The 14,074-nt window shown below is 38.4% G+C and overlaps 1 protein-coding gene across 3 annotated transcripts in view; it reads right to left on the reverse strand.

Annotated features, from left to right (window-relative positions):
* CSRNP3 (cysteine and serine rich nuclear protein 3) overlaps nt 1-14,074 on the reverse strand; it is a 204,749-nt gene that overhangs the window by 20,161 nt on the left and 170,514 nt on the right. For all 3 annotated transcript variants that reach the window (XM_005202483.5, XM_005202484.5, XM_005202485.5), the window contains one exon: nt 9,779-10,038. In XM_005202483.5, the coding sequence (XP_005202540.2) occupies nt 9,779-10,038 (260 nt within the window). The remainder of the gene's footprint in view (nt 1-9,778; nt 10,039-14,074) is intronic.

Raw genomic sequence — 14,074 nt, forward strand, 5'->3', positions numbered from 1 at the left:
CACTGATTGCTGCCTACAATAATGAGGATGATGTGGAGAATGACCCAAGCCATCATAGCTTGAAAACCAGGTGCTGAATTCTCTACTTTATATAAATTATCTCACCTGATTCGGAAACAATCTTAGGAAGTATTTTAACAGTTGAGAAAATTTGAGCATGAAGATAATTTGCCAAAGTCTAGCTACTTAGATAATTGGTGATTGCACTGAGAATCAAACTCAGGTTTGGTTTGACTCCAAAGCTTGAGCCAGGCTCACAAGACCAGTCTGGACTGAAAATTCTTAGAATAATATTAATAGAAAACCTGTATAGAAGAAAACAGAAGGATATGGTTACAGTTACACTCCAAGAGCTGATCTTAGTGCTGTGGGGCAGGAGGTAAGAGAACAGAAAAGCTTCCTTATAATTAGCTCATTCAGAAATTTAAAAAAAAATATATGATTCATACACAGAGAACAAGAGCTCAAAAAAGAATACAGGAAGCCAGCTGAAGATATGACATTCTCACCAGTTAGCATTTCCTTTGAGTAATCTATTTTGTGAGCTTGTGGAGGTGTTCTTTCTAATAGACATGCCAGCAAAAGAAGCTAGTCCAAGTGATAGCTACCACTGTTGAACTCATGTGTTACTTTTGATTTTCTCAGCTGACTTGTAACTCATTTACCCTGTACTATATGCTTAGTCACTCAGTTATGTCTGACTCCTGGGACCCCATGGACTGTTGCCCACCAGGCTCCTCTGTCCATGGGGATTCTCCAGGCAAGAATACTGGAGTTGGCATTCCCTTCTCTAGGGGATCTTCCCAACCCAGGGATCAAACCCAGGTCTCCCGCATTGCAGGCTGATTCTTTACCGTCTGAGCCATCATTGCTTACCCTGGGGGCATTTAATCAGCATAGTATGCTGCCTAATTTTGTAGTAATATTTTAGTTTTGGTGATTGGTTTTATGTATATCTCCCTCATTATAATAGGAATATGTTGAGAATAAGGACCACCAGTTACTAGTCTGCTGGGGAGATGACCCTGTAATAAATATGATAGAGTGTGGTAAGTGCAACAAAATGTATGAGCAAGTTATAGAAGCAGTGGAGAGGAGGAAATGACAAATAAAATGGGAGGCAGATACAAAGACACAAAGCAGAATCATTTACTTCCTATTCTGATTCCACAGTCTGTATCAAGAAGAAAAACCTTTAAACAAGAAATGGAAGAACAGATACATTAGGAAGAATTTCATGTAAAAAAAGAAGGTGGGAGATAGTGAAAGAGTGCTCAGCAGTTTTATGTAAGAATCCTTAGGCCTGGGCTATTCATGTTTTAAATCAATGAAAAATTTGAAAGTTACGACTGCTCTGCCTAGTATCTGCAAAGAGTCATGGGGAAAGGAATTAAAAGGTAATCAAAATGCAAGTGAATTATTATTTTTAAAAGTGCAAATTCTAGATAAAATTCCAAAAAAAGATGATTTAAAAAGATGGTCTCTATACAGGTGGGAACAGGGAACAGTAACTATAAGACTATTGCCTGGGCTCACTAGGGAGAGAATGTCCATGTGTCAAATTAAAGTCCATGCAGAATCTTAACCTATTAAACAAACAAAAGTGAGAAAGGTATCAACAGCCCTGACCCCATGAAACATAACTGGAAAACCAGTGATCTAGTCTTGAGATTCTCTGACAAAGTTTCTTACGTTCTGTACATGGAAGGATGGAATACCAGTTGATTAATAAGGATATGGTTGAATGCATGGATTTCAGTTAGTTGAAATGTTGAAAATATTTCAAAGAACAGAGATACTCAGCCTCTTTGCACCACCAATAAGGCGTGTGCTGCTTAGAGATCCTATTGGCAGTAGAGACTAGCCCAGGAAAGGAATCTCCATGAAGGTCACCTGGGGTGGTGACAAGGACCCTCTGACAGGGTATCATGAACTTGGCCCTGTCTTGTTAAATGTAGTTTTTAAATAATATCTTGGATGGACTAAAAGGCAGGTTAGCACATTTGTCAGATGACAAGATCAAGTTCATTCAAATAAAAAAACCCCAAATTTTATTGACTGCTCTGTGTACACCATATATAGTACTAAAAAAGATTCTTACCCAGGAGATGTTAAAAAGTTTTAATTTGCATGATGATGCAGACCTGATTTACCAGGCCTGATATGCATGTTTGCTTCCTTGTCTTTTTGTTGTTGTTGATTTACTTACCACCAGCATAATATGAACAAACAAACTGATTAAGATCCAAAAAGCTCCTGTACCTTTAGCATATAACTGTGGATAGAGTATCTACAGCTCAGTTAGCAGGTAATATAACATATCCTTATGTACTGCAACAATCCCATCTTGAATGCAATGTCCAGATCAAGTTCCATAGTTTTTAACTGGAGTATAATTGCTTTATAATGTGTTTGTTTCTGCTGTACAAAACATGAATCAGCTTTATGTATACACGTATCGCTTCTCTCATGAGCCTCACTCCCACCCCACCGCCAGGTTCCATATTTTGAGGTGGACATTAATAAACAGCACTATATTCAGAAGAAGTAACCAAGGCTATAAGGTGTCTGGAAAACAGAAGCATTAGAGAAAAGAACTAAGGATGTTTAAATCTATAGAACAGAGACACATGGAGCCCATATAACCTATTGTCAAATATTTGCATGTCCATCAAGACTGCTTTCCGGCGAAGGCAATGGCACCCCACTCCAGTGCTCTTGCCTGGAACATCACATGGATGGAGGAGCCTGGTAGGCGGCAGTCCATGGGGTCGCTAAGAGTCGGACATGACTGAGCGACTTCACTTTCACTTTTCACTTTCATGCATTGGAGAAGGCAATGGCAACCCACTCCAGTGTTCTTGCCTGGAGAATCCCAGGGACGGGGGAGCCTGGTGGGCTGCCGTCTATGGGGTTGCACAGAGTCGGACACGACTGAAGTGACTTAGCAGCAGCAGCAAGACTGCTTTCAAACACTTGGAGTTTGGAGAACAGGAACAAGATCTATTCTGTGTCTCTGGAGGCCAGAATTAGGGTCAGAAGGTAATATTAGATGATAGCAGGTTGATCAATATGAAGAGCTTTCTAACAATTATCACTACAAAATGGAATGGGCTTTCTTAAAAAGCAGTGTGTGTTTATATTATAGGACACGACTAAGCGACTGATCTGATCTGATCTGTATACATATATATATATTAATCTATATATATATATATATATGTTAATCCCAACCTCCTAATTTATCCCTCCCTTTCTTTCATCTTTTGTAACCAACTATACTTCGGTAAAGCATCTGCCTGCAATGCGGGAGACCTGGGTTTGATCCTGGGGTCAGGAAAATCGCCTGTAGAAGGAAATGGCAACCCACTCCAGTATTCTTGCCTGGGAAATCCCATGGACAGAGGAACCTGGTGGGCTACAGTCCATGGGATCACAAAGAGTCAGGCACGACTGAGCGACTTCACTTTCACTTTCACTATACTTCAATACATGTTTTTAAAAAAGCAATGTGTTGGGTTGCCAGAGATGTGTAATGAGAGGCTGGATATACATATCTGCATTTGTATACCCAAATACACATAGGATATATATTTGATGAAAGGAATTCCTGGTTACACGTTATGTGTTGAATAAATAGCCTGGGTGCTAATGTCTCTGGCAAACCAAACTAAAACATTCATATCACTTTGATGTTCAGTCAAATCTTACAGTGTAAGTCTTTGGTTCATTAGTTGTTAATTGTAGGTGGCAATTTGGAACCAGATTCATTATGTTCGGCTGTTTTGTCAGCTAATAAGAATTTCAACAACCTGAATTTACAATGAGTCCTTGGTTTACATATTACCCCAAAAGTCACCAGAAAAGAGGATAATATCAACAAATAGACATAAATTTTCCATACATTCCTTTATTCTTCCTTCTGGTTTAGACAGGCATTGTCTCTTTTAGCAGAGGCTAATAAGTGAAATGAATCCAAGAGTGTCCTGGTAAATATTTAATAACTATGTCTCTGAAAAAAAAGGGAGGGGTGTTTCTAATTTGTTGTCAAGTTTGCTGTGTTTGTCTAATGTTGTGTTTGTTTTGTGCTTGTCAAATCCCACAATATGACTATCCCCATCACTGGTGATTTCAAGATACAATGGGGGAAGAGATGAGTCCAATCCACTTTAGTGATGAATTTTTATAAGCTGACTCCAGAACACCACTGTGTGAACCCCACATATTAATGAGAAGAATCAGCTGAATGGATGTCTCCTGAACTAGAAGATCACTGTTTATTGCATAGGAAAACTGTAGAGATTGATTACATATGTTTAATTTTTCCACTTAAATAAAAATGCCAGCAGTTTTGAAGGAACCTATTCTTAAATGTATTGCATTTGCTCAGGGCTGAAGCCTAGCCTCTCAGGATGCACCACTTTGGTTAGCTGTATTTTCTCTGATCCTCTCAAAATATGCTGCACATATGACATGACAAGTATTTGGGAAGTCCATGTTTTCCATTTGGTGTTGGAGCAATGCATTCTGAAGTACTGGTCCTATATAAGCTTTTGCGTAATCTCTACAGAGGCTGACAAAGAAATTCTGTACGGAGTTTAAAAATACTAAGTGGAGTTTAAAAATACCAAGACCGGCACACTCTTGTCAGTAATGCCTAACGCAGCCCCCTCTCCTCATTCCGCAGGCACGGATCCCGGGATGAAGGAGTCACTCTGATCCATCTAGTAAGAACTGTCGTATGAGGAAATAGTTAAAAACCTATCCCTAAATTTGGAAACTATAGGTTAGAGATACTTGGCGTCAGCCATCTCTCACAAACCTCTAATGGCTTCTATCTCCTAGAGCATTTAGGAATTTTACTTGAAGGTTAGTTAAATTATAAGACTGTTAAGAGGAAACAAGAGGGCAGGGCTGGAAGACTGGGCATGCAGGTGGAGAATTATAATACTATACAGGTAATTACTAACTGAATAAAGCACAGTCATAAATCTAAGACTGGGTGAAGGAAATTTAGACAGAGACATTTTAAAGTTTGCTCATTAAAGGAAGAGTTACCATCTGGCAACTCTTTTTTTATGACGAAAGAGAGCAAACAACCAAGCATTCCTCAAGGAACACATGGTAACCCCACAATGTAGAAACAGCTTTGACCTTAGAAAGGAGAGGAAGAACGATCAGGGTTGGGAAAACATTGAGAAAAAGAATCCAGTGAAAGTTGTGAAAACTAAGTTACATTTCCTATACCATGGTAACAGAATCCAGAAAAATATAATCCAGGCGAATTCAATGCCAAGGTTCCTTTGAAACATAGAAGCAGCCGCCTAATGGATTTTACAGATACACGTGAAATGGGAATAAAGGCTAATGTAATTGTTCAACAGTGTGGTGCAGATGATGAAATCTAAGTACTTAATTTGGAAAAATGTGTAGTATTAAGATGACTGCAATGATTACTGTGAAGAGCATGACATGTCTGAATGGGCTTGACAGGGAAAAAGAGCTGTACTCTGTAATTTAGAAATCTAAAGCTAGTTATTTCTTCTAGAAACACGTACTTTATTCAATAAGCTTTCTCTATTAATTGTTTCTAGACAATGTTTGGAACAAACACCACCACCACCAATAAAGGCACAGTTGAACACCACCCCCCAAATAAAATTGGATTCGTTCTATAAATCTAACTATACATATTACTTCTCAATATATCAAACTCATAATTAGATTGAGAAGAATCACTAAGACATTTTATAATGAAAAACTAAATTTCTATCCTTATTTTGTTTCTGAAGTATTTTATTATAAAGAAACACAGAAACACATGTCTGTGTTCTTTTTACTAGTCTTAAGACTATCATATGGGCTTCCCTGGTAGTTCAGCTGGTAAAGAATCCACCTGCAATGCAAGAGATCCTGGTTTGATTCCTGGGTCGGGAAGTTCCCCTGGAGAAGGGATAGGCTACCCACTCCAGTATTCTTAGGCTTCCCTGGTGGCTCAGATGGTAAAGAATCTGCTTGCAATGTGGGATACCTGGGTTCAATCAGTTGGGAAGATCCCCTGGAAGAGGGCATGGCCACCACTCCAGTATTCTTGCCTAGAGAATCCCCATGGACAGAGGAGCCTGGCAGGCTACAGTCCATGGGGTTGCAAATAGTCTGACATGACTGAGCGACTAAGCACACAACGCAAGACCATCATACAGAGTAAAGTAAGTCAGAAAGAGAAAAACAAATACTGTATATTATCGCATATATGTGGAATCTAGAAAAATGGTATAGATGATCTTATTTGCAAGTAGAAATAGAGACACAGACTTAGAGAACAAATGTATGGAAACCAAGAGAGGAAGTGGGGATGGGATGAACTGGGAGATTGGGATTGACATATATACACTATTGATACTAAGTACAAAATATATAACTAATGACAACCTGTAGTATAGCTCAGGGAACTCTACTCACAGTGCTCTGTGGTGACCTAAATGGGAATGAAATCCAAAAAAGAGGAGACATGTGTATACACATAGCTGGTTCACTTTGCTGCACAGTTGAAATTAACACAACATTGTAAAGCAACTATACGCCAATAAAAATGAATTTTAAAAAAAGGCCGCATTGGAGGAGATGTCATTGTATAAACTGATTCACTGTTTACAACCTGAGACACCTTGGAAAGACACACAGGTAGAGTGGAAAGAAAAACATCTCCTTTATGTCCTGGAGCTTTTGTTTCTGAGGTAAGTACGAAGGAAATGACCCAGTACCAAGTCCACTGAGTTTCCTGGTATGTTTTATCTGGTTGCCATAGTGAAGGCTTTGGAAGAAGTTTGACACTGAAAGCTTTGCAAAGTGGTTTTTTTTTTTGTTTTTGGTCAGATGTTCCTTCTATCTCCTCCCTTAATGGGCAGTTCACTGTCACCCACAGAGGACCATCTCCAGGAAAAACCAAAGTGGCAAAGTTTGTCCTTAATAATCCTCCCTTTCTTCTTTCAGTCCCTCTCTCTGCTACTGACCCTCTCTAGCTGCTTTAGCCAAAAAATGGAATTAATTCAGTCACATTCTGTTGCTTATCCCAGACGTATATTTCAAAGAAAATGTCATATTGAAAGTGAAATCTCAAGTACCTGATTGAAATTGTTGGATCCGTAATGTTTTTGGATGGCTAATTTTAGATTTTGGATAGCTAAACCTTAGACAAACATAGTCAATGATATTTAAAAACTCATTAAAGTTAATATACATTTTCTTCCATTAATACCCCTCAGATTTTTTAGTCAATGAGTCCACATTGCTTTGATCTTTTATTAGTTTTCTGTGAAATGTGTTTCCCAGTTTCTGAATACTTTCAATAGGCTTAGATCAGATCACCTTAGAATCCCATTCATTATCTTTTTCGCTTGGCATTCATTTGAAAGGAGTGATGATATCCAAATGCCTTTTGTTTGTATCTTCACCAAAATGGAAAGTTGCATGTTTTCAGACAAACCAAGGCATGACACCCACTCGGAAGACTGCCTCTTCAACTTGTAACAGTAAGCAGAATGACAAAAGTAAATCAATAACAGAAGCCTGTTTTTGCTTCTTCTTCAGCTTGCTAAAAATAAAAGGGTAGAAGTAACTGAATACGAATTATAGTATCAGAATACATCACTGCCTGGTAAGGAGGAATGTTCCTGAAGGCATGTAGCTCCCCCAATAGTCATTGTGTGTGTGTGCTACAAAGGTCACCACAATAAATCTTCTGGTTCTCAGATAGAATTACAGTTCCCCACCTGTTAAAAACCACTACACACAGTACCAAACCCCAGACAGGGATGACTCCCAATAGGTACAGAGATTGTCTTTCCCAACACCTATGGGGGATAATCAATTAATTTTAGAATAGTAAGTAACAAGATAATAGTTTTCTATTGAGTGAGCCAGTTAACATCTTTGTGCTTCTTTATCTTCAGTTGTACACATGGTCTCATAATTTACCTATTCCAGTGGGTTTTTGTCAGGATTAAATTAAATAATGTTTATAAAATGCCTGGCAAGTAAAAAATCATTTAATGAATGGCAGCCATCACTATTGTTCCACCAATATTTTGAGCTTGGAGAATGACTTCATCTTTTGAGTAAGGGTTACCATTGGTTTGTAGTGAGTTAGAAAAGCAGAGAGTGTATTTCAGAAGCAAATCTGAGAATTATTATTAAATTAGGCTACATTCAAAGCTATCATGAAGAACAGCAACAATAGTGACTTGTTACCAAAAAAAATCTTAAGGGCCTTTCAATGAACTGTGTCAAAAATACCTCCAAAGGAGTTATGAGACTTGCTCTAGGCTAGGTTGTAACTAGCTTCGTTTAAGCAACTGTCTTCTTGCGCAGTTGGGAACAAAGCACATACACGAGGTGCAAAATACCTAAAAACAGGGGTTTTGAAACACACATCACACCTCTGCTATCTGACTTCATACTGGCAACTAAAGGTACAGGTAACACAGGTGTGCTTATGGTGTTTCTGCTACTTAGCCAGTGATCCTTTATGTTAAGCATCCTGGATTATGTAAGAAAAATCTTTGTCTTTCTTCCTTTGTCCTTAGATAATAATGGGAGGCCATTTACTACGAGCTGATAAGCTGATGGATCAATACAAATATAAAGAGTGTCTCTGATCGAGGAAAAGGTTTTCTGAGCTGTGTTTCTCTCCACTTAATCTCTAAGATGGCACAATGATAGTTATCTCTACCTGGATCCTTCCCTGACATCACTTTAATAACTCAAAAGCCTCTCAGAATCACCTGGATTCCTTGTCATATTCTTGTCATTGAGAAAGGTACTATCACCCACAACCCATTCAGTTTTGCAAGCCAGAAATTTAGGAGTCATTCTTGACAGTTCCCCACTTTCCTTCCAAATCCAACCCATCATCAAGGACTGTTGATTTTATTTCCTAAATTACTCCCTCTGTCCATCTCTCTTCATCTCCCCTACCATCAGTGTAATCTAACCTACCATCATCTCTCTCCTGGACTATTGTAATAGTTTCTTAACTGGTCTGACTCCATAAGCTCCCCCGACATGGCTACCCCTACCCCTAAACCATTCTCAAATCAGAGCATGAACCAGATCACATTATTCTGCCAACCGACCCCATGCCTAAAACTCCTATATGACTTCCGATAGCATTAGGATGAGGAGAAAAACAATGTCTTAATCAGACTGACAAAGCCCAACCCTACCCCCTTCATGATGCTCTACTCCTTCCATCTCTGCTCCAGGCTCACTAGCCTCTGTGTGCTCCCGGTGCTTCCTCCTGACACAAGGTAACTCAGTGTTCTCTGCTGCCTGAACCACTCTCACCAACCCTTTCTGGCTAGTTACCTGTTCAGATTTCAGTTCAATTGTCACTTTCTTAAGGAAACTCCTTGATATCTGGCCCCCATCAATTCTCGGGTACATACCTTCCTAGCACTTAGCAACTTCCCTTTATGGTACTTTATGAAGCTGTGATTTTGTCTACATGATTAATATTTTTCTTTTCTGTTAATATGTAAGTTCCAGGAAGAGTGAATAAATAAACGATGTCAGGGAAGTTTTCTGCCCTGTTTTCAGTGATGAGACTATACTCTTTTTCCTTTAAAAAAGCCTCAGCAGAGAGTCTGCTCGGAAAAATACCCATTTTAATCTGCGGATCTAAATATGAAAATGGGTTAATGCAACCAGATTGAGGTAAGGATTGGGGGTTTGGTAAAAAAAATAAATAAATAAAAGTGCACTTCTAAGGTTTTTTTACCTTTAGCTTTAGAGAGTTCAGTTTTTCCTCCCTGAGGTGTTCTCTCAGCATCTCACGGTGGAGCCTCTCCTGCTCTCTGGCAAATTCGCCCAGGGTGTACTGGCGCACGCTGTTGTGGCGGCTGGACATGCCCAGGGTGCTGCCGCCCTGGCTGGGCACACTCGTGAAGCCCTGCCTCCTGGTGAAGTAGTACACAGTAACGCAACTGAAATGCACATTCTTGGTCCTCAGCCGCTTCTCTCTTTTGAGGATGGAGGAAGCTGAAAAGGAAAGAAACAACTCAGAGAACAGCCCCACAGCAGTTTTCGGATGAGGTGACGAATTAGAAAATGCCACTTGATGATCTTAAATTTATGGTCAACCCTTTCTGGCTGGGAGACACTAAAAATGTTGTCACTCAGAATTGGCACAGACTCCGCATTCCTTGCTTAGATTTTCTCCTAGCTGTGGTGGAGTAGACTTTTAAGACCTCTATAATGGTAGTCCAAGAAAACATTTGGGCAAGTTGCCAGTAGTCTGTGAATCAGTGGCAGAATTTAGTTTCTCATTTCCCTTCACCTTTTAAGTTTTGCTTTTATGATTTTCACATGAGTTGTATTTTACTATAATCAGAAAAGACACATACTACAAACTCTTTGGCTCTCATTTGATATGGAGGGCACTTGGTGTGAAATAAATGTCTATTTTTAAATTTTAGAAAATTCCAAAATGCAATAAACATTTATAGAAAAAGGCTCAATGGCACTATTTAGGCATTTTTACAATCTAAATGTAACCAAGTTTTCATCTGATGAAAACACCAATAAGTAATATTATGGACAGTGGGACTTTAATCTAAGTATACATTGAGAATACAGAAAATGTCATGAGATATATCAAAACCTTTACTATTAGTTACAGAGACATCCAGATGCGCAGAGCACCATGGAAGGTTGAGATGAACTCTGTAGTTGAGAGGAACAGAGTTACACATTGACCTTTTGAAGTTGGAAGATGTGCCAGTCTGTTTATTTTGTTGTGAAGTAACCCAGTCTTATAGAATTTGAGTGATTTCTTTCAATGAAACAAAAAGAAACAATGAACCCTTCAGATGTTTTCTATCAGCTAACATTTATGGACTGTTCAAAGAACTATGCAAAGGACTATGCATGAGTTATCTCATTTTATTCTTATGACTGCTTGAGTTGGAATAATCCAAGCCTCCATTTTGAGGAAAACAATCCACAAAAGGTTAAATGACATGGCCAAGGTCATATAACTAGCAGTGAAAATGGGATTCATTATTCTAGAGCCCAGTCTTTTAGCCATCAGGCCACAGTAGAAAGCTGGGATCAAGCTAAGCAAGATGAACAAGGCTAAGATTTGGTGCCACACTGCTTCTGGGAGATGTCAACTGCTCCAGACTCCAAAGATGATTTTTATTTGTAAGACTGTATAAACAATGAAAGAAAAGTAACTACAGGAGCACTGGATTTATATAAAAATATGCTTCTAAGGGAATAGAATGAACTTCCAAGTTCAGTTGTCTCATTTTCTCCTTATAAAACCTTCAAGCCAAATAGAGACGTTGCTGTGATACATATCATTTTGAGGATTTATATATTCAATAAATATAAACCAGTAGTTTTCCCAGGCACTTTCTAAATGATTGGATATATTGGTGGAAAAGACATCTGTGATCCCTGCCCACATGGAGCTTTCATTTCCAGTGATGAGAAACTCAGAATAAATAGACTCAAACAGAGTAAAAGAAATAAGACATCTGGGCAAGAATTTAGCTATCTCAACTTTTCCTCCTCATTAGTGCTTTACTTCTCCAGAAGAGATTGCCAGGGAGCAAATGCTTCCAGCATGTATGTAGTTTTTCCATTTATTTTTTTCTAGTTATCTATGTACATGTTCACGGCAACATACTTGTACTCCTGGAAGTAGTGACAATTTTCAACTTAGATTTAAAAGCTCTGATCTGCTTCATAACTGTAGGTTTAAATCATCTCAAAACAAAGAAGAATTTGTCAAAATGTAAAAGATTTCACCATAAAAGGCAAAATTCAACCATGTGCCCAGTAATTTGCTACCTGATCCGACAACCTCATCCATCACCACCTTACAGCAGGCTAGAGCCTCTGCTTTTTGGGTGATAACCTTGAACTTATTTTGCTCTTCATATCATGAAGATGCAAATGATGCCCTGAAAATACTATCTTTCAAGGCCATAATTTACAAATAAAAATATTTTAATGTACTCATTTAAAATAATTATTATAAACACATCTGATAATTTTCTTACTTGTTTTTTAGATAATTCATAGTACTCTACATGAATTTCCTTTAGAAATTTTTATTGAAATTTTGTACCTACGTTTTTGGATTATAAAAGAATTCCACCTTTTGGATGAATCTACTGTACCATCCTTTCACAAAAAGCCATATTATGTTTTCCCCAGAAAACTGTTAAGAGATGATTTTCCAAGGCTTGGAAAAAGACAACAGTGGCAGAGAGTAGGAGCCCTTCATCTGGGCTCCTGGCATTTCTAACACTGTCACAGTGCACATGGACTTATGCTTTTTCCTATCCACTACAGCTTATAATTCAAACGTGCTTATACTTGTTTCAGCACTTGCATATTATAAGTAGCACTGTAGAAATATGATCAAAAAGCCTACAGAATACATTTTAAAGGAAGGCTTTGAGATGTAAGATTAGCCTTATGAGGAATATTTTAAATGTGGCTTTCCTAAACTTAGGAGGCACTCATGTCTCTCTCTTCTGATGATTGATCTGGAGCCCTAGAACAGGCCCTTGTGGGCTGTCTCTTGCCTCCAGAACCAATTTGACTAACAATCACAGAATGAAGTTATCAAAAAAGAGTCTGTGTTTTTCAAACCTGAGAAAAACAGATGAAATCCACTCAGCACATTTGCCATAGGGAATCTGAAACCTCGATGCTACACCTACCTAGTAATCTGTGCCCTTTACAGGATAATTGAACTCAATGTTGTGTCTCTACAGAGTTCAGGGTTCATTTTACTACTGTGAAGTCAAGAGCAAGAAAAAAAAAATGAAGGAGACAGTGGCATTCATTACTGCTTTGAAAAATAACTAGTCTGTTTTCATATGCAATGCTAATTTTTTGCTGCCTTCCAGCTCCTCTTCTTTTATCTCACTCAGTTACCATCCTGCAGCAGAGGTGTCTAAGTGCAGCAGTATTATTTGTTCCAACTAGGACACAGCTCTTGGGACCACCATTATGGCTAGCACATCAGGGTGTACTGGTATTGCTGTAAAATCATCACATATTATGGAGATAATATTGATCCTTGTAAATTAAAGGAATAAACAGCACAGAGTAACCAGCATTAGCTATCTGCAGAAGCTACCCATCTTTAAAATGCTTTTAAAAATGAATGAAGAAGAGAGTTGAGAAACTAATTCACGATGCCAGGGTGAGAAAGTAAGTAGATAAAATAAAATAAGTTATACCATACATTTATATAAAGAGTTCATGCTCAGAGTGGATTAAAAATGGAAGCCATTTGGGATTAGCAGATGCAAACTATTATATGTAGAATGAATAAACAACAAAAATCCTACTATATAGCAGAGGGAGCTATATTCAATATCCTGTGATAAACCATAATGCAAAATAATATGAAAAAGAATATATATATATTTTTATGTATAACTGAATCACTTTGTTGTATAGCAGAAATAAACACAGCATTGTAAATCAGCGATACTTCAATAGAATACACGTTTAAAAAATGGAAGCCAAAGCTAAGAGTTGTACAGTGTGTTTTCAGGGCCATCCAGGGGAGCCAGTGCTCCGAGGAGACACACATTCTGAATATTCTGATCCTATAGAGAAGATGAGTATATCAAGATATCAAAGCGGCCTCACATCAGGCTCTAAGAAAATGCAACCAACCTTGCTCCATTTCGACACGCATAAACCAACCTGTTCATTCACATTGGAATGTAACTTCAAAAGTCAACAAGACTATCTGATTGACTTGTCAATTCTATTTCTTGCTGAAAATAATCAAATTTGCTTTCAGGTTTATACTTCAGACATTTGTGAATGCGTGTGTCATTGCATCTGAGATTGCTCTCTCTGTATGCACAGAGACCATTGTGCGTCTGAGTCTGTAAATCTGAAGACAAGATTCTCGATTATTGATTCCACTCTAGCGCAATCATTCTGGGGCCAGTGCTTGAGGAGTGATTCAGTTACTCTTAATGCACATTTGGCTCTTTTAGTGTCAACAACTATCAGCAAAGTCCAGATATAGGTG

This window comes from Bos taurus, chromosome 2 (assembly GCF_002263795.3).
Source record: "Bos taurus isolate L1 Dominette 01449 registration number 42190680 breed Hereford chromosome 2, ARS-UCD2.0, whole genome shotgun sequence".
NCBI lineage: Eukaryota > Metazoa > Chordata > Mammalia > Artiodactyla > Bovidae > Bos > Bos taurus.